Raw genomic sequence first — 23,251 nt, 5'->3', positions numbered from 1 at the left:
GAGCACCGAGGAACCATGGAAAGAGGGGTACAATGATAATGTTCGTGACAAAACTTGGTCGCTTGTAATAGAATTGAGTTATTATTAAACAAAATACAAATCTATACAGCAGCGATGGCTGACTGTATGGGAAACAGCTATTGAGAACACGTCCTTTTTGTGCAAACACCTTTAACATTTGTCTACCGGATCCAGGAGATGTTCCTTCTAGGTTCTGCAACCGTCGAACAGGACTTTTCTCATTACAAAAGACAAGGACTAACAAAAAGCACCTATTACATGTCTGAACACACAGAAAGGGATTTTGGTGCTGCAAGGGTTAAATGTTGGTTCGAACGAAGATCCCTCAAAACATAAAAACTATCATCGTCACCTCTCAATATGTTGGATATAAAACAGACACGTTTAGTATAAGACAAAATGTTATGGGTGTCAACTTCTACGTTTCGGGGCTATTCCTTGTCCTAAAAAAAACAACAAAAAAAACCAAAAAAAAACAACGAATTTGACATCCATAACATTTTGTCTCATACTCGAATAGTAACTGCTATATGCCTCTTAAGAAGCAGACAACTTTGGGAATCACTGAGATATATTGAACTCCCCCACCAATGCCCTGTTTAACTCAAGGAATTGCTGGTCGGCTCAACTTGTGGTCCCTGGATAATAAGATCATTTGAACATATTGACGTCTTCGTACAATGTCTTGTTCAGCTCAACCTGATATGCATGTGAAGGTTATTACAAATTATGTCTTCAGTACAGATCACCAACACATCTTCCCGACCTACTTACTGGATGACGTTGAATCTATTTCTTGGCATCAGAAACGTCACACTGATAAAACCCCCAACACATTCTTCGTGTCGAGTTCTTTTCTATAATACTGGCATGTCTTTCGACCGTAAGAAATGCAACATTCTCCGTCTTAAGCCCGGTGCGATAGAGGAGAAGAGGAAGGATCAGTCAAATTGATTGGTAGAGGAGTTATTGACCACCTAGCAGAAGGTCAGGACTGTACGTACTTAGGGATTCAGGTTAGAGATTATCTCAAGAATGTCCACGTAAAGGTCAAACTTAAGGCAGAATACAAATGTAGACTTAAGGAAAATCATGAGACCAGAGCTGAATGCCCGCAGTAAAGGTAAAACCACAGACACTTATGGCGCGCCTAACCACTCATATTCTTTGATGTTGGTGATTGGACGAAACGAGAAATTCAAAGTATGGGCACCCTCAGACAAAGAACCATGTGAGACAATATAGATGCCACCGTCCTCGCTTTTCAGATTTGAAGGGAGCACGTGGTGTCATTTAGGTGTGATTCTTTATTATAGATATTTATTCTGCATTTTGGCCTTCATAAATGTGTGTGATATTCTTGTGGGGCATGTTAAAACAAGATGAAATGTTTAACAGGTTTCGGTTAACGATTCAGTGACAGTGGACACAATCTCGCTGTCAGTGTTGACTCTAGAGTCAACAGTCGAAAAACGAGTGCTAACCAGTCGAAGGGCATATGAAATCAGCACAGGCCCTGAGAACGGACATTGCATGCACTGAGTTTATGTGATGTATGTTGATAGGGAGTGTCACCTGGATAAAGTCGACTGGCCCGAAGAGTGAAACAGTGGATCAGTCACTTCCTATTCGTAACTGTCAGAAGTAGTGAGATTGTCCAATGCCTTGTCAGTAGATGTCCATAGTTGGTACAAACAAGATGTTTTAACTGACATGATGGCGTGGTTCGGTCCTTTTATTACCATTTTCGCCATGCTTGTGGCCAAAGTCATATGTATGCTACATGCAATCTTCCAGAATTCAGGAGAAACATGCGAAATGCCACGCTTTCATCTCGTTATCCTTGGTGCTCAGGTTTGCTACACCCGATCTATTGACTCTCAGTGGGAGGGTACCCGGATATTCTGCCAGAAAGACAGCTTTTCTGACAAATGCAGTGGAGATGCCTGCACTGTTAATTGGTAGGTCTCCACATTTTCCCAAAAGTTCTTGGTAGGTTCAACTTTGGAGGAGTCGTATTCACTGTCTGGACTGTGTGTAAAGGCGAGAAGACTCTGAGATGATTATGAACTTAACCAGCCTGCCTGTGCCAGGATCATCCTGATCTTCTTCGTGTCATTCTTTTATTTCAATATGCAAACAATACTTGATGACTGTGAACATGATGATAAATAGTAACTATGACTAAGTTTAACTCAGATTGAAGACACATTGAAATGTATAATATTTTCAGTTTTATCAGTAAGCTGAAGGCGGGATGAAAACCCGAAATGAGAAACCCATGAGCAATAAAACGATTTTGACACCTACACACCCAAAACTATATTTACAACGCCAAAGACTACAAATACTGCAACAACTGCAACTACTACAACTAAGTAACTCCCACACCAACACCACTACCAATACCGCCACCACAACTTCTACCTCCACAATTACAAGCACAACCACCACCGCAGTCACTACTACAACTACACTAACCACAACCACCACCGCAGTCACTACTACAACTACAACAACCACAACCACCACCGCAGTCACTACTACAACTACACCAACCACAACCACCACCGCAGTCACTACTACACCTACAACCACAACCACCACCGCAGTCACTACTACAACCACAACCACAACCACCACCGCAGTCACTACTACAACTACACCAACCACAACCACCACCGCAGTCACTACTACACCTACAACCACAACCACCACCGCAGTCACTACTACAACCACAACCACAACCACCACCGCAGTCACTACTACAACTACACCAACCACAACCACCACCGCAGTCACTACTACAACTACACCAACCACAACCACCACCGCAGTCACTACTACAACTACAACCACCACAACCACCACCGCAGTCACTACTACAACTACACCAACCACAACCACCACCACAGTCACTACTACAACTACAACCACCACAACCACCACCGCAGTCACTACTACAACTACACCAACCACAACCACCACCGCAGTCACTACTACAACTACACCAACCACAACCACCACCGCAGTCACTACTACAACTACACCAACCACCACCGCAGTCACTACTAAAACTACAACCACCACAACAGCCACCACTGTCACTACTACAACTACAACCACCACAACTACCACCGCAGTCACTACTAAAACTACAACCACCACAACCACCACCGCAGTCACTACACCAACCACAACCACAACCGCAGTCACTACTAAAACTACAACTACAACCACCACAACCATCAGCGCAGTCACTACTACAACTACAACCACCACAACCACCACCGCAGTCACTACTGCAACTACACCAAGCACAACCACCACCGCAGTCACTACTACAACTACACCAACCACCACCGCAGTCACTACTAAAACTACAACCACCACAACAGCCACCACTGTCACTACTACAACTACAACCACCACAACTACCACCGCAGTCACTACTACAACTACAACCACCACAACCACCACCGCAGTCACTACTACAACTACAACAACCACAACCACCACCGCAGTCACTACTACAACTACACCAACCACAACCACCACCACAGTCACTACTACAACTACAACCACCACAACGACCACCGCAGTCACTACTACAACTACAACCACCACAACCACCACCGCAGTCACTACTACAACTACACCAACCACAACCACCACTGCAGTCACTACTACAACTACACCAACCACAACCACCACCGCAGTCACTACTACAACTACACCAACCACCACCGCAGTCACTACTAAAACTACAACCACCACAACAGCCACCACTGTCACTACTACAACTACAACCACCACAACTACCACCGCAGTCACTACTACAACTACAACCACCACAACTACCACCGCAGTCACTACTAAAACTACAACCACCACAACAGCCACCACAGTCACTACTACAACTACAACCACCACAACTACCACCACAGTCACTACTACAACTACAACCACCACAACCACCACCGCAGTCACTACTACAACTACACCAACCACAACCACCACCACAGTCACTACTACAACTACAACCACCACAACCACCACCGCAGTCACTACTACAACTACACCAACCACCACCGCAGTCACTACTACAACTACACCAACCACATCCACCACCACAGTCACTACTACAACTACAACCACCACAACCACCACCGCAGTCACTACTACAACTACACCAACCACAACCACCACCGCAGTCACTACTGCAACTACACAAACCACAACCACCACCGCAGTCACTACTGCAACTACACCAACCACAACCACCACCGCAGACACTACTACAACTACAACCACCACAATCAACAGCGCAGTCACTACTACAACTACAACCACCACAACTACCACCTCAGTCACTACTACAACTACAACCACAACAACCACCGCAGTCACTACTACAACTACAACCACAACAACCACCGCAGTCACTACTACAACTACAACCACAACAACCACCGCAGTCACTACTACAACTACACCAACCACAACGACCACCGCAGTCACTACTACAACTACACCAACCACAACCACCACCGCAGTCACTACTACAACTACAACCACCACAACCACCACCGCAGTCACTACTACAACTACACCAACCACAACCATCAGCGCAGTCACTACTACAACTACACCAACCACAACCACCACCGCAGTCACTACTACAACTACAACCACCACAACCACCACCGCAGTCACTACTACAACTACACCAACCACAACCATCAGCGCAGTCACTACTACAACTACACCAACCACAACCACCACCGCAGTCACTACTACAACTACAACCACCACAACCATCAGCGCAGTCACTACTACAACTACAACCATCACAACCACCACCTCAGTCACTACTAGAAATAGAACAACCACAACCACCACCGCAGTCACTACTACAACTACAACAACCACAACCACCACTGCAGTCACTACTAAAACTACACCAACCACAACCACCACCGCAGTCACTACTACAACCACAACCACAACCACCACCGCAGTCACTACTACAACCACAACCACAACCACCACCGCAGTCACTACTACAACTACAACCACCACAACCACCACCGCAGTCACTACTACAACTACACCAACCACAACCATCAGCGCAGTCACTACTACAACTACACCAACCACAACCACCACTGCAGTCACTACTACAACTACAACCACCACAACCACCACCTCAGTCACTACTACAACTACAACCACCACAACCACCACCTCAGTCACTACTAGAAATACAACAACCACAACCACCACCACAGTCACTACTACAACTACACCAACCACCACCGCAGTCACTACTACACCTACAACCACAACCACCACCGCAGTCACTACTACAACCACAACCACAACCACCACTGCAGTCACTACTACAACTAAATTCCATCAAATCATTTGTATTTAAGCAATTATTTACGTGTATGACGTACATGAGAGAACACATCAACATCCTATTATTTACATGTCGAACAATTAATGATAGTGAAGACCAGGGGCAATCCAGAAGCTCTACAAAATATGCTTTAATATCAATAATCGATTCTAAACCTCTGCCTTGTTTATTTGGGTATTTATGTTAATTTTAAGAACTTAACATATCTGTGTCATACGACCGGAATAACACTTATCATGTATCCCATACCTCCTTTATATGAGTCAAATCCTGGTCAAGTAGACAGGAATATGTCTAAAATGTGAGGAAACGTTAACTGTTGAATACATTTATTAAAGCTCCTGGGGAATTATTTGGAAAGAACATTGATTCAGAAATAATGAGAAACGATAGATCCTCGAAAGTATGAAAAGAAAGTCAACATAACAAAACCGTATATTTATTAAAACAATGTCATTTTGAGTAATATTATTTTTCCTAATGAATCTTATGCTGATACTATTATAAAGAAAGTGTTGATTCCTTTTGGACTTTACTTAAGGCAAGATCGAAAAACAGATATTTTAATAAAAGCGACAGAAATATTTTCCATAATGATTAAAAATGAGTCTACAAGCAGAGTCCACGAGCGGACTCATTTTGCAACCGTCTACTGAATAGCCCCTCTTTTTCGCATTTGGTGATCACATACGCACCTGAATTCCGAAAACAACTACTAAACGGATTTATAAAGTGCAAACAACTTCCACATGAACAAATACTTCGGACTGAATCGGTTGCTCGTGTTTGCCGTTTGAAATATGTCGTTCCCCATAAACCCTTCCATTGTATTTTGCTCTAGAAAAGTCAGGCAAAGTCGCTGAATCACAAAGATCACCTACGTTACCGGCACCTCATCTATTGGCAACGTATTTTACAAATTATCAATGATAGAGTTCATGTGCCTCGAGATACGCGTGTTTTGATGACGTCATGACGTCCCTGGAGACACAATGCTTCTTCACCTTTTCTCAACCGGTCCTTTGAAGCGCTAGATGAACGTGTAAACAATATGCGTTGGGGTAAATGTGGAAGCAATATATTGTCTTGAACTGTGTTTATTTAGCAGATATTACTCGTCTTTAGATGTGTTTAAAGATACAACGTCGACGCATTCCTTTGCATGTTATGTATTTAGCCCGTGACCTAGGCCTTTCCTTGTACTTGCACAGCTTACGATTGTAAGGCCACATCTCGATCAGAATTCTTTCTCTCATGAAGTGATTCATGCCAGACTGCTTGTAAGTGATTGTAGGACATTGTTTGTGGTCCTGTAAGCTATTAATAAGCCGTGAAGAACGCAGATGATGATGCGCAAAGTCTGGGGAAGCTGTCACCGTCACTGAAGCGACCGCCATTACGCTCCCAGCAACCATCTTTGAATACATATGTGCACAAATCGGCCACTTAAAAGCTCGCAAACATTTGTTTGAAAGGTTTAGAGTCCCAATGTGTTTGTGTTTCATCTTTTAGACAAATCTTGTAACAATTCAGGCAAATTAACATCGGCCCTGGTGTAGATAAAAGAGCAGGGGCTCAACACTGCATACTTCGTAAATGTCGGACACCACGTGAGAAAATACAAGCGCCCCCTATCGGCCCGCAGTCCCGATAACTACATCCTGAAACCGGAAAAATGAATCGGCCATAATTGTTAAAAGCTTCAGTGATCGCAAATAGCACATGCTAAGTTAATTTAACGAGGAAATGGCGTTCTCTTGTGGCGCGGGAGAGAGAGGAGGGGGTTCGCCGAGACACACGGCCGCAATCACTCAGCATTGCGAAGTCTGGGTTCGAATCTGTGTGAGCTGGCCTCACGCTAAGTGAAGACTAACCAGAGAAATGACTGGTGTTATTCCACAATGATATTCCGGCGCTCCTGGAATACCGGGTTTCTTTCTGGAGGAAACTGTTTCAAATTCCACGGCGTGTTTCCCATGCGATAATAGAAGGCTAATGTTCGTTGCATTTTACACCCTGGGCCGGTTTAGAAAACCAAGGAAGAAGAAAGAAAGACGGCTAACGCACTACAGCCTCGCTCCAGTAGTCATAGTAACATGAAAATGTATTTCGGTATTAACACGTTGGCGTAGTAAGTTGAGTTGAGAACAACGAATGGGCAAGAAAATTGGAAACAATCAGCGGGCACATTTGATAAACATTGAAATAAATACGCTATAATTCGAGACATATTGATGGTGAAACACACGTTCATCGCATATACGGACGTTTTAGACTATACGTACTTTGAGCTTTCACATTTGAAAGTGATGATTGTGGTGATGATTCATGATTCATGATTGGCATGTTAGAGTAACCTGCGTCATGGTTCATGATGAGCATCTTTTGAGAAGTGATTCATCGAGTTATATATCGATTCATGATGAGAATGCTGGATCAAGTTTTATAGTAATGCCTGATGCGCGTTGTGCATTCACGTATATCTTGTCGAGTAATCACAGTCCTAGATTTAGTTATATCATAATTCATGCTCAGCATGATAGATTGAGTTATGCCATGATTCACGATTCATGATTAATGTGTAATATTAATATACGATATAATTCATGAGTTACTTGTGAGATTATGTATCTATGAATTGCGTGTTAGATTCAGTTATTATGTAATTCATGAATTACGTGTTAGATTCAGTTGCGATATATTCATGTATATTCGATTCAGTTAATATATAATTCATGAATTACGTATTCGATTCAGTTATGATATAGTTCATGAATCACGTGCAGGATTCAGTTACAACATAATTTATGAATTACATGTTAGATTCAGTAATGACCTAATTTATAAATTACATATTAGATTTAGTTACGATATAATTCTCGAATTTCGTGTAAGATTCAGAAATGATATAATTCACGATATAAATAGTTACATCGTGATTGATAACTTGAGTTTTAGGCGTATATCATGATTCTTCATTAACGATTCTGAATACATACAATTTTGACAGAAACAAATTTAGTTCTTCTGTATTATCTCGTTCAGCATCTGAGACAGTGTAATCATGATTCATGATTAATGTAATTCAGGTATATCATGATTCATGATTAATGTAATTCAGGTATATCATGATTCATGATTAATGTAATTCAGGTATATCATGATTCATGATTAATGTAATTCAGGTATATCATGATTCGTGAAAAATGTCATCGATTCAGTTGTATCCGAACTCATACATATTCAAATGAGTAAGATCATATCAAGGATACTGCAACTGATAATGATGATGGCGATGATGATTATGATTATCATTCTTCATACTGAAACACAAATTCTGATTAATTTGAGCATTCCATCGTAAAAAGGACATATACGGCCGAGAACTGTTTCTAATGAAATTTGTATGGTAATTAAAAATCCACTGCTGAAAATTTGAGATGTCTGTTATACCGTATTAATGTTCGTAGATATTAAACACATGTTGGACATCTTTGGACAGAAACATATTTGGAGCTGCGCTAAGCTTTTACGTGTGTATGTTGACGTGGAATCCCAAATGCACCAGACAAATCCGGGTTGCATCCTGGCTCCATAAACTGATCAAAGTTGCAACATAGATGCTGAACACGTTTAAGCTATAACCACACGAAAGGGGCTTTGGCCTCGTTACATGCAGACTGCATCCTGAACATATCCCGTTTAAAGCCCTACACATGTCTATAGGTTGTATTTCATCACATGTCAGTAAAAACATGAGTTTTCTTAAGCAGTAGAAAATGGCAATGGATGTTTCATTCTATCTTTCAAAATACCAGCTTTTAATCTTGAATCAAAAGTTTTTTTGAGTTTTTTTTCAAATTTCTTTTAGTAAAATAATATTTTCGCGTTGAACACTAGATTACATTTCTCGCAGTCACTTTAAGAGAGAAAATGAAGAATACCAAATGAAACATTAACCATTAAAATGATAAAGGATGCGACAAGGATGTCAGCCTATTGTCCAGATGACGTCATGTTATCACCAAGTGACGTCACATCGTATGCGCTCAACAGTTCGGGAATATGACGCTTTCATGTGTATCACTGCTAAACAGAGAAACAGTTTGTGGAATAATGTAAAATATTTTCATTTAATGCTGCAAAACTACTGTGGAATAAACTGGACACGAGAAGTTGGTTCCACTCCTTGTCAGCGGTGTTTAAGCTATTAAACTAGCAGAGGGATACTTCTCATCTAATAGAGGTACATCATCCAGTTTCCATTAGAAACATCGCTAAAATAATATTTTCTTATAAGTAATGTTCATTCCTAACATAAAAACTCATTTTTTTTCAGATAAAAAAAAAATTTGATAAACATACACACTGAAACAATTTAACTGAATCAGTGTCACATTCGACCAATGTTCACACCAAACATACCCCTTGCTATAACAATAATTGCTTCTTTCCCATTGTTATAGAGCCAATATCAGGGATTACGCCACTTGTCAATGAGTGGTTGTTGTTAAACGCCGCACTCAGCAATATTCTATCTTTCCACTTTCGTGAAACAGATGAGTACAGACGTACTGTGGACAGTCTAACCGCGAAATCATGGTTGGTTGACTGGTTGGTTGTTATATGGTTGCTATGTGGTGGCTGTCTGGACCAGACAATCCACTGATCAACATCATGAGCTCCAAATCTAAGTAAATGAGATAAGATGACACGCGTTTACCAACTCGGCGAGAGTGACCACCTTAAGCCAGTAGGCGCTTCTTACCACAAGCCTTGGCTGTTGAAGACATATCCATGTAGGGAATTGCCGCGATTGACACGTTCCTCTTCATTACCCCGTCATCAGTAAAGGGAAAACGTGACGGAGGTGCAAGGGAGTCCGTTGATTCCGGAAGAAGTAAACCAGTGGGTGAACGTATGATCATCCCTGCTCAGGATAAAGTCCCATGCTCACAAAATAAATCAAATATCAACAGATAAATCAATGGTCAAGAGAGTGAGCATTGCAACGCCTCGTTAGATTATCGTGCCACATGTTTCAGCTTAGAAGTGATGTGTTTGTACCCAAAGTCATTTTCGACCTGCAAAGTGTTCATCCCTATTGAGAGATGGATGGCAGTCGGATTGGAAGTGGGATTCGAACCCATAATCAGTGATTCAAGGGACGCAACTCCGTGCAGTGGATAATATTTAACACTATACGGCTAAGTGTGGATGAAGATATTTGTATCATACCGGCATTTAGCATTAAACAGTTTAGCCTTAAGTGTAGATGAGGACAGCGGAGGTTTAGCTGTATCCAGTTAAGACTTTAGTGTGGACGAGGATATTTGTCTCCCACTAAGGCCAAGCACTATCCAAAGTATGGATGAGGATATTCATCTCATACAAATGTTTGGCAACATACGGGTTAGCCTGGAGCATGCATTTGGCTATTCGTCTCACAACAATCTTTTCGCATGATCCATGTTAACCTTATGTATGAATGTGTCTGTTCGTCTCACACAAATCATTGACACCATCCAGAGTCACTTGATGTACGAAGGTGGCTACTCTTCTCACACAAATGTTTGTCATGATCCAGATCAGCCTGAAGTATGAATGTGGCTGTTCGTCTCACTTAAATATTTGTCATGATCCAGATCAGCCTGAAGTATGAATGTGGATATTCGTCTCACACAAATGTTTGGCATGGTCCAGATTAACCTGATGTATGAATGTGGATATTCAACTTTCTTGGACATATACTGTATTATCAGCTAGATGCATCTTTCTGGCTGCATGAAAAGTAGACTAATATGTGATTTCTGAAATGAACATATGTTACATGAAATATGCAGATAATAGAATATCAGGAAAGAAAGCCCAGAGGCATTCTTTTTCAGAAATATCCTGAAATCGTGCTTATCTTGGCGTGTTACATATTTTAGACTTGCATGGACTTTCTTGTATATATTTGTTTCAGGGTCTGTAAGGCCCAGTGTTGTGTAAAGATATCCGCTCCAGCTATAGGAATGGAAACAGTTAACCTTCATATCTTTGGCGTCTTATGTCCCAACCCTATGATCTATATCGGATTGTTGACGTATGACGCGTATCACTGGCACTTTATCAGTGGCGACACTTATTGTGAACCGGGTAATCTGTGAATGTAGAGTGAACAGTTCCTGGTTACAGACGTCAATAACGCCCTTTATGTCTGAAGTACCGGAACTACTTCGCAATATACTAACATCAATGGTTGACACCTCACAAGGATATTCATATATACTGACGAGCAAAAGAAACCTCACCACTACCGATTTTGACAAAACTTAAAATTCTGTTCTTATATGAGGTAAAAATACACACGGTTAGCTGAACGCTTTCTTTAGTCCATTTAGTTTTAAGACCTTAGTTGACAATTTGGAAATGCTCGTGCTGAATGATCGTTGGATGAATTTGGGTATACAACACCTTCCGATGTCCATCAAAGCATAAGATGTGATCGACAGGTTGATGGTGAACTGATTCAGGTGACCCGATGGTTTACGAATTCTGCAAGATGTGTGTGGGAATGTCTTGGCTGAATGAGTGAGTGAATGAGTCAGTGAGTGAGTGAGTTAGTGAGTGAGTGAGTAAAGTCTCCCACTGCCATATTCCAGCATACCTCAAAAGGGCTACAATGTATGGTAACCACATGGAGAAGCCCACTCAGTGACGTTAGGTGAAGTGAAATGGAGTTTAACGTTGTACTGAAGACAAGTTCGTTCATGTGACAACGTGCTGTCGTGTGTATGTGTGCCTGTTTGTGCTATCCACGAATTTTGCTGGTTTTGTAGTTCTAGGTCACTGAGACACCATACCGCAGTTAACCGAATACCCCACTCAGACATATTACACTGACTCCGAGCCATCCAACCTCCCTTTTTCACCCATATTTAACGTCTTTGACATGACGCGACTGCAGGTCGCATCCGCGTTTTTCGCTCTCGATGCGGACGCCCTAACCACAGCAGCGGTCGAATTACACTCGGACGCCTTGACCAATGAGCTACCCCAGTGCCAATTACCTTGTCTGGGAACCAGTCGGGGACACCGTCCTTCTCGTAGTGGTCATTGAGTCACGGTCATCATTGCATTATTAATCCATATCACTACAGACTATCGTGTCATGACAGGAAATAGTACCTTAAGAAAAAGTACCATTCTTATTAGGCCTCATATATACTTCCTCGATGCCATTCCTCGTGTCATCAGGTGAATGATTGCCTAGCCTTTGCATGTGCTTATGATGTGTGCCACAGGTGGAACGGAACTACCCATGTTAAAAGGCTAACCTGTTAGATTTATACACTCGACAATGTGAAAATCGCAGAACTGACAGAGCGTGGCAGAGATTTTAAATGTGGAAAATCTTTTATTTATGACTCCAAATAAACAGTAAGATTCGAAAACGATTTCCTCAGACGACAACTGCAGGAATCGGGTGGGCGAGGCTCTAAACCTTGCTATCTGTCGCTGGCGCTCAAGTCAGTGTCAAGTTTGGGATTTATTTCGACAACACGTCTTAGATCAATTAAGAAAACATTTGATCAAATTAAGGTTGTTATGGTCGATACTAGGCACGATTTGCCCTGTCATTCTTGGCGTCGCAAGTCACCGTGTTGAGTCACCTCCCTTGGTCTTGGCAGGAATCTGTAATCCCGGGCCTCCTTAATTATAGTTGCTAGGCACCGTAAGCGTGCTCTCGGGTTTAACCAGTGGTAACAATCTGAACCTTACTCCGTGGTAAACCTGTAACTCCAGGATTCATCTGGAAAAAAATATTCCGTTCCAGTGTTTCCTGACACCATGGTAGAGGATTAGCGAGTATATAAGCATGGTTGTACATCACTGAAGACATAGGCTTGTAGCACATAGTAAACTTGAACTCAGTGTTAAGAGCGAATGTCTAAAACTCCACATTTACCATCTCTCCCCATCATAACCATCTCTCCCCATCATAACCATCTCTCCCCATCATAGTAGAAACAGTGGTGAAAACTTGCGTCCGACCAACTCACTCACTTTTAACGGTAAATCTGACACACAATGTAAATCAGTCTCGAAAATTCTCATGTCCATTCTACATTAGCTAAGTTAACATTTCAAACAGACTTTGAAGATTCGGTTCAGAATTAGTAAATGAATCAATACAGCAATGTTCAAACAAATAATACAGAACAACATAATTTACTAGACATCTGTGAAGGTCTGAGTTAGAATTGGTCATCAGCAATCCATACTACTATAAGTTTAAGGGGATCAGTGGTTATGATGCTGGTCATCTGATTGTCTGGTCCAGGCTTGATTATTTACAGACCGCCGCCACATAACTGGAATATTACGGCGTTTAACAACAGACAAACACACATAATATTACAATGCCACAAATAGAAATATTTGTTACTTATATGTACATGCTTCCATATCAGAAATTACGTGAGTCGCCGTTTCGCAACACTGCATTCCGTGGATCATTCTGTGGATGACTCTGTAGACCATTCTGTGGACCATTCTGTAGACAGTTCTGTGAATCATTCTGTAGATCAGTGTGTAGACTATTCTTTGGATCATTCAGCAGACCATTCTGTGGACCATTCTGTGGATCAGCTCAGATCACTGGATGATGAATGCGATACCACGTTCTTTATTAATGTGTCTTCGTTGCTGCTAACACACACACTAATATCATTAATTATATCCGACAACGAATGACAATTAGACGACAGCACGTTATTTGTAGGCGTCAATTAAATTGTCAACGCCCCACAAGGAACACTATAGGGACGAAAGGAAGGTTAAAACGGAGGTGAGGGAAAATAGCGGCAGTTTCAGAAGGCGATATAAACGGATGGCAAAGGTGTGTAAAGTAGATGGTATCATTGACAGAGGCAATCTCTCGCCAAGCGAGAACAACATAGGGAGATTGAGATACACGTTCTATTATTGCTACATAGCTGACGGGCTTGAGCGATACCCCATACAGCCATGTTATTCTAGGTAGCACTATTAGCCCCTGAATGACGATATATCTCCACTAAGTAGCCGTTTGCGGGTAATACGATTCTTCTTGCGCAGATAATGAGTGATTACTGAGATTTCTCGCTTCAAAATTACCGCTTAGGGCCCTGAGATGGAATTTGAAAATGATTGCTTGCTTGTGCGAATCGTTCGTTGCTGTGATTCCCTTGCCCCAACCGTCAGGGTCTCCCTGGAGGGGGTTGGGTTTCCGGATTGATACGCCGCTACAAATTAGAACTGTCAGACATGGTCAAATGGAAGCGCTTCTCATTTGTCCAAGTATTTCAACACTGTGCAATGCTGTGTTGATCGTTATACCGCATCTTTATCAGTATGTGTCGTTATGCAGGGCCCCATGTGTTGAGTGAGTGAGTGATTATAAGTACTTAACGCTGCATCAACAAGGATGAAGGTATTTGTGAATTTCGCTGTCATGATGAGATGCAAGGTGTAATCGGGCTTGAAGTGACGTTGAAGATTACCATACTTACTCACGTAAACTCACCTGCATGCACATATGTGTGCGTGCAGGTGCGTGTGCTCGTGTGCGTACCTGCATTTGTTGCATTTGTACTAACCCGGGCCCTGTTTCACAAAACCCTCGTAAGCCTTAGATCTCGTAAGTTTTCTCGTTGCCATTGAATTTCCTATACTGCTACAAGGCATGCTACGAGAAAAAGTTACGAAATCTTAGACTTAGGAGACCTTTGTGAAACGGGGCCATCACTGATAACCCTCCTCAGTGTAACATGATCCTGAACTGCTCAAACACATGCACTCCGAGCTGACCGTCTCTGTTATATTCCAGGGCGCCAGACACAGTAGCAAGTGGCGTCGTATAACGTCTGTAGTGACGGCGACGTCAGCGACATTGTTATCCCTATGTGTGGACGTTACCCAGTCAGTGGGTAAAATTGAAATAAATGGAGAAAATTGTATATTGGAAGTAAGCCACATACGCGTAATTGCATTCCGTGTTATAGGAGTTTTATTTTGAACTTTGAGTTTGCATTTCCTCGATCCTTTAATATTATGACCCCAACTCTACCAGTGTTACAGCATTGATTATGTTTGTTGTTTTGCCAAGCAATGTGAAGAGTGAGTGAGGTTAGTTTTATGACGCACTCAGCAATATTCCAACTATATGGTGGCGGTTTGTAAATAATTGTCTCTGTACCAGACAATGAAGTGTTCAACAACATAAGCTTCGATCTACGCAGTTGTGATAGGATGACATGTGTCATGTGACATGTGGCAAGTCGGACAACCCGAGCCGTCAGTCTCCATTTACGACAACCAGGAACTGCTGAAGATCAATTCTAACTTGGTACTTGTTATCATGAAATGATAACAGCAGTTATCTAAAGCGTGAACACAAGATTTAGAATTGATAAAATTACTGCTGGAACATATTTATCATCGGGGTACTGTCCTCTTCGTTTCAGTACATGTATTGACAACAGACAGGCAGTTCTGTTTCTACATCTGGACAAACACTTGGATGGGTAGTGACCGAGTGCTGTCTTCAGCGTTGGATCAATTAACACTTGGCCAGAGGGCAGCGAAAAGGTCAATGCAAACCCGTTCACAAAATGCTTTAAAATGATCTCAGGAAAACAAAGAATTTTACAAGCAGTTTGGGACGCTGGGGTAGCCGAATGGTTAAAGCGACCGCTCGTCACGCCGAAGAACTGAGTTCGATTCGAGGAGCCAATTTCTGGTGTATCCGCCTCGGCGAATGTTGCAAACAGGCGTGCACCTGACTTTTCACCTGCAGTGTAACATGTCAATTTTCAGCAAGAAGCCGATCAAACTGTGAACCGCGAAATTCTGAAACGTACATTTTGCTTTGCCCTGCGGCTATTCCAACCCTGAGTTGAGTATTGCTTCATCATTACACCGTAGACAGAGAACGAGTCTGTCCCATAGTCCTGCGCCTAGATTTTGGGTGCTCTCTCAGCGCTATGATAGTGAGTGAGTGAGTTTAGTTTTACGCCACACTCAGCAATATTCCAGCTATATGGCGGCGGTCTGTAAATAATCGAGTTTGGACCAGACAATCCAGTGATCAACAACATGAGCATAGATCTGCGCAACTGGGAACCGATGACATGTGTCAACCAAGTCAGCGAGCCTGACCACCCGATCCCGTAAGTCGCTTCTTACGACAAGCATAGTTGCCTTTTATGGCAGGCATGGGTTGTTGAAGGCCTATTCTACCCCGGGACCTTCACGGGTCGCGCTATGATAGCCGTCCGTGTATGTTAATCTATGGCGTACGACTAAAATGGGTTTATTTTTATGGGTTTATATATATGAAAATTGTATATAGAGACTCCTTAAGTGGCAATTAGCTTTCGTCAGTGCTACCATGACGAGACCCTCCGTCAGCCATGCCACTGTGAAGAGCACTGTCTTCATGTGGGACTTGTCCTGATCATTGAAAGGGACATTTCATTTCAAATACCACTGTCTGAATGCAATAATGTATGGTCTGATAAAAGTGATCACTTATTTGATCACAACTGATCACAATTTACAAGTACTGGATCGGATTTGCAGACAATCATGTCGTCTAATGTATTTTTACACAAATGAACCCGTGAAGATCCGCGTTAAAACTGATCTTCAGTGACCCATGTGTACCGTAACAGAAGACTTACGGGATCGGGTGGTCAGGCCTGCTGACTTGGTAGAAAATTGATGCTTATGCTGTTGATCGCTGGATTTGTTTTTGTCTGATGGAGACCATCGCCATATAGCTGGAGTACAGTTGAGTGAGACGTTAAACAGCAAACTAACAACAATCTAACATATAACATCGTAACTATCCAAAGATAATAATGGTTCCATACCTCATTCCATGGAATGCCTGCGCCTATTTTGGAATGAGTAATGTTTTTTCTCCGTTCTAAGCAATGTTCAAGTGAACCAAGGACGTGGGCTTTCTTCTCATATTTGTGGGGAGTCTATCTCGAGTGTTTGACATAAGGGATCAGCGCTTTATCTACACAAGAACAAAAAATCCTAATTAGAGGAACGGTCTCGTGATCTCTACGCATACTTTACTGATCAGTGAGGGATTATACTAATATTTTAGTTTTATTGAATGAATCCTATCAGTTTGGATATTAGAGTTAACAAACTCACAAAAGATACGCTGGATTCTTCAACGTTGGTATACAGCTGAAGGCAAAACGTGAATAAAGGGAAACAACTCTTCTTGCCTTAACCATAAATAGCGGACGTAAAATATTAGCAAGGTACGCGCTATACGCCTGTTCAACTCCGCTAAAAAATGCTTAACTTTCAAAGCGTGGTATATGAGAAACGACGACGACAACGCCACCAGCACCACCGCCTACAACAACAATAGCAGCAACAGATACTACTACTAACCCTCCTCCTCCTCCTCCTCCTCATCCTGCTCCTCCTCCTCCTCCTACTACTACTACTACCATCCCCACTGCTGTTACGACTGCTGCTACTGCTGCTGCTGCTACTACTACTACTACTGCTGCTGTTACGACTGCTGCTGCTGCTACTACTACTACTACTACTACTACCATCCCCACTGCTGTTACGACTGCTGCTACTACTGCTGCTGCTGCTACTGCTGCTGCTGCTACTACTACTACTACTACTACTACTACCATCCCCACTGCTGTTACGACTGCTGTTACTACTGCTGCTGCTGCTACTGCTGCTGCTACTACTACTACTACTGCTACTACTACTACCATCACTACTGCTGTTACGACTGCTGCTACTGCTGCTGCTACTACTATTACTACTGCCATCACCACTGCTGTTACGACTGCTGCAACTGCTGCTGCTACTACTATTACTACTGCCATCACCACTGCTGTTACGACTGCTGCAACTGCTACTGCTGCTGCTGGTACTACTACTACTACTACTACTACTACCATCACCACTGCTGTTCCGACTGCTGCAGCTGCTACTGCTGCTGCTACTACTACTACTACTACCATCACCACTGCTGTTCCGACTGCTGCAACTGCTACTGCTGCAACTGCTACTACTACTACTACCATCACCACTGCTGTTACGACTGCTGCAACTGCTACTGCTACTAATACTCTAGCTACAACTACTGCTGCTGCTGCAACTACTACCACTACCATCACCACTGCTGTTACGACTGCTGCAACTACTACTGCTACTAATACTCTAGCTACAACTACTACTGCTGCTGCTGCAACTACTACTACTACTACTACTACTACCATCACCACTGCTGTTACGACTGCTGCAACTGCTACTGCTACTAATACTCTAGCTACAACTACTACTGCTGCTGCAACTACTACTACCATCACCACTGCTGTTACGACTGCTGCAACTGCTACTGCTACTAATACTCTAGCTACAACTACTACTGCTGCTGCAACTACTACTACTACCATCACCACTGCTGTTACGACTGCTGCAACTGCTACTGCTACTAATACTCTAGCTACAACTACTACTGCTGCTGCTACTACTACTACTACCATCACCACTGCTGTTCCGACTGCTGCAACTGCTACTACTACTACTACTCTAGGTACAACTACTACTGCTGCTGCTGCAACTACTACTACTACCACCATCACCACTGCTGCTACGACTGCTGCAACTGCTACTGCTACTAATACTCTAGCTACAACTTCTACTGCTACTGCTACTACTACTCTAGCTACAACTACTACAGCTGCTGCTACTACTACAACTACTACTGCTGCTACTACTACTACTACTACCATCACCACTGCTGTTACGACTGCTGCAACTGCTACTGCTACTAATACTCTAGCTACAACTACTACTGCTGCTGCTACTACTACTACTACCATCACCACTGCTGCTACGACTGCTGCAACTGCTACTGCTACTAATACTCTAGCTACAACTTCTACTGCTACTGCTACTACTACTCTAGCTACAACTACTACAGCTGCTGCTACTACTACAACTACTACTGCTGCTACTACTACTACTACCATCACCACTGCTGTTACGACTGCTGCAACTGCTACTGCTCCTAATACTCTAGCTACAACTACTACTACTGCTGCTGCAACTACTACTACTACCATCACCACTGCTGTTACGACTGCTGCAACTGCTACTGCTACTAATACTCTAGCTACAACTTCTACTGCTACTGCTACTACTACTCTAGCTACAACTACTACAGCTGCTGCTACTACTACAACTACTACTGCTGCTACTACTACTACTACCATCACCACTGCTGTTACGACTGCTGCAACTGCTACTGCTCCTAATACTCTAGCTACAACTACTACTACTGCTGCTGCAACTACTACTACTACCATCACCACTGCTGTTACGACTGCTGCAACTGCTACTGCTCCTAATACTCTAGCTACAACTACTACTACTGCTGCTGCAACTACTACTACTACCATCACCACTGCTGTTACGACTGCTGCAACTGCTACTGCTCCTAATACTCTAGCTACAACTACTACTGCTGCTGCTGCAACTACTACTACTACCATCACCACTGCTGTTACGACTGCTGCAACTGCTACTGCTACTAATACTCTAGCTACAACTACTACTGCTGCTGCTGCAACTACTACTACTACCATCACCACTGCTGTTACGACTGCTGCAACTGCTACTGCTACTAATACTCTAGCTACAACTACTACTACTGCTGCTGCAACTGTTATCAGTAGTTTAACTACCATCATCATGATCCTCATCATCAACATTTCGGGTTTCCTCCAACATCAAATGCACCCCCGTTCAGTTGTTGGCGTCCGTTGTACATTGGATTATCGTTTATAGGAATATACTTTTACAGTTTCGTCATGGAGACTTTCAGATATCTAGTGATTTTACTGTCTTTCGTTGACAGTTTTTCTTTTTCTTTTTATGGTATAAGCAAAATAAATATAACAAACAAAGCAGGCATAACTAGTTTATCCTGAAATCTCGTCCTATGACATTGGCTAACATTGTTGTAGACCTGACTGTAACTAACTAACAAACAAGAAACGAAACAGTTGTATTATATACTGATTATAGAATATTGCTTCTGAATAAAGGGAAATAACTTCTGTGGTTTGAATCTTTCGAAGCGGACGTGCAATATTTTCGGAAAAGTCTGACGAAGCTTAATATGAAGCAGAAACTGTACATGATCATTTAAATATGAATACACAGTGACGGAGTGAGTGGACATAGTGTTATGCCGTCAGTAAGAGAAATACAGCAATATCACAGCGTAGGACACCACAATTGAACTTTTCAAACAAATGGGGATTTAGGACCCAACTCACCACCACTAAGATTTGCTTTGGTTTCTTTCCAGTGTTCCATCTATATGGCGCCAAATAATCGAGTTTGTACCAGACAATACAGTGATCAACATCATGTTCATCGACCTACGCAATCGATCTAGAAATCTGAGATTCGATGGCATGAGTCAACCAAGTCAGCGAGCGGTGGTGGTTGCTGAGACCAGCAGAACACCTTTGCATGGTGCGTGCGCATTTCTGGTTAATCAAACCGTGTGAACATATAGGAGTCTAATTTGCTCGCCGACATGGACATCGCCGACATGGTTTCGTGTTTCAGGTTGACAAAGTAAGAGCATACACGGTTCGCCCTGTTCTAGAGTCCCAACAACAGGAGAACATAACGACATCTTCATCGACAGCACTCAGTCTAGAAACGTAAGCATCAACATACACGACCACTCTCAACGAACATGACGCAGCCCTGCAGGGGTGAAATGAACCAAGTCGACCTTGAACGTTTAATTAGGAGTATGGATTCTCGACGTAACTTTTGAGAATAAAGGAGCATTCGCGCGACGTTAATGAGTATATCCATTCTTTGAACAGAGCGATTTGGACAATCATCTTGTCAGATCTGTGGCCATCATAATGATCATCTGTAATGCACTATAATACACATACCAGTGCATGCGCAAAGTGTAGACATGATTACTCCGGATAACCTACGCTGCTTGTTAGGCGCTAGGTTGACATGACTTACCCCTTTTCTTCTGAGTGAACAGAGGCAGTTTTGAACAAACTCACTTGTGATAGGTAAGACCATATGTTACAGTATCACATGCGATTTTTGTATTGTAGCAGGACTGAAGCGCTAGAAACCCTCACCAGTCAGTTTACCAAACATGTTCACCCATCTAAGAACTCTCCATTCCCAACGTTGGTGAACATTAGCTGCTTTAGTTTTTTGCATAGGACCACACACTTCCATCATCCGAGAGTCGACGACTTCCATCATCCGAGAGTCGACGACTTCCATCATCAGAGAGTCGACGACTTCCATCATCAGAGAGTCGACGACTTCCATCATCAGAGAGTCGACGACGGGTGAAAATCTCACCCAGATGATTTTTGTTGCAACAGTGAGCCATTCGTTTAATTAAAGAAATAACATAAATAGTTGTGACAGTTTTGTACTGTACATCTACTATTAATTTGTACAGTACATTTACCACTGCTCTCGCACCAATGAGGCTGAAATATTGCCGAAGATGACGTTACGTTTTAACTCGCTTGATTTAGCTTAGGCGTCCTTGTTATATTTGCCTATCCGAACCAGACATGACCATTGTTGGAGAAAGAGTCCAGAATTTCACACAAGTACTCCGATACAAAATGAATGAGTAATCCTGTCCTTGATGCAACATGTAGACGAAGAGGAAACACGGTAGGAATCCTTTGTCCTTACAACACCATGCAGAGCAAATCGAAACATAGTAGTTGAAATATTTTTTCCTGACAACATGTAGACCAAGAGGAAATATGGAACAAATTATTTTTTTCTTACAACATGATGTACATCAAGTGGAAATAAACTGATGGGAAAAAGAAACTCTACCAACACAAATTTGTCTCTGGGATTATATAACAATACGTTATGTCCAACGTTATGTAATTCATTGTTCAACTACTCATTTGTCAATAATGATCTTCATAATCATAACATTTACAGCATTTGGGTTGACATTACAAATGTACAGCTGTTTAAATGAAGAAGGTGTGATTTGTAAATCTGCTGTTTGTTAAGAGACCTACTGGAGCTTGTTGAAATGATCAGATCAGATCAGGGGAGTCATTATCAGACACAACTGAATGTCAGTAACAGGTATGTCCTGCATATGCATCGATGCATGCTTGAACACAACGATTCATGCTTGAACACAACGTCTGTCAGTTAGTCAGTCGTCGAATAACGTTGTTTCCATTAGCCTGCCACGCCACTGTCAATGTATTTACCAAGTCTTGACGATTTTGTCTGTCTAGGTGACAGTGTTCCATCGGCGACATGTCTGGGGATCGAACTGGCCATGGTAGAACATTCACGTTATTATGCTGGAGAAAGTCCTGTATAAACCTGGCAGTATGGGACTTGTTGGCGTTATCATGCTGAAACATAACACGCCGATGTAGCTGTACGAATGGTAGCACAACAGGACGCAAAACTTAATCAATGTAACGCTGGGCTGTTAAGTTGGCACCGAAAATTATCAGTTCTGTCGTCAAATCTCTGCATATGAGTCCCCAGACTATAACATCCGCTCCACCTAAATGAATCGTCTCTTGAATGCGGCAGGGTGCTGTTCTCTCACCTTTACGACGGTAGACTCGACCCGACTATTTCCACGGAATAACTGAAAACTGCTTTCATCAGTAAACATAATTCGTTGCCAATTCCGGTTCTGCCAATGCTGCACAGTGC

The 23,251-nt window shown here is 42.4% G+C and overlaps 1 protein-coding gene across 1 annotated transcript; it reads left to right on the top strand.

Annotated features, from left to right (window-relative positions):
* Positions 1-1,113: 1,113 nt before the first annotated feature.
* Positions 1,114-21,900, top strand: LOC137265019 (ice-structuring glycoprotein-like). Its single transcript, XM_067800348.1, has 10 exons — positions 1,114-1,252; positions 1,587-1,668; positions 2,481-2,779; positions 3,274-3,427; positions 3,546-3,772; positions 4,464-4,888; positions 5,007-5,077; positions 5,152-5,450; positions 17,847-20,284; positions 21,748-21,900. The coding sequence occupies exons 1-10, from the start codon at positions 1,114-1,116 to the stop codon at positions 21,898-21,900; spliced, it is 4,287 nt and encodes a 1,428-aa protein (XP_067656449.1).
* The last annotated feature ends 1,351 nt before the right edge of the window (positions 21,901-23,251 follow it).

Source organism: Haliotis asinina, chromosome 15 (assembly GCF_037392515.1).
Source record: "Haliotis asinina isolate JCU_RB_2024 chromosome 15, JCU_Hal_asi_v2, whole genome shotgun sequence".
Classification (NCBI taxonomy): Eukaryota; Metazoa; Mollusca; class Gastropoda; order Lepetellida; family Haliotidae; genus Haliotis; species Haliotis asinina.
The sequence above is the reverse complement of the archived record's forward strand: the minus strand, read 5'-3'. Positions and strand labels throughout refer to the sequence as shown.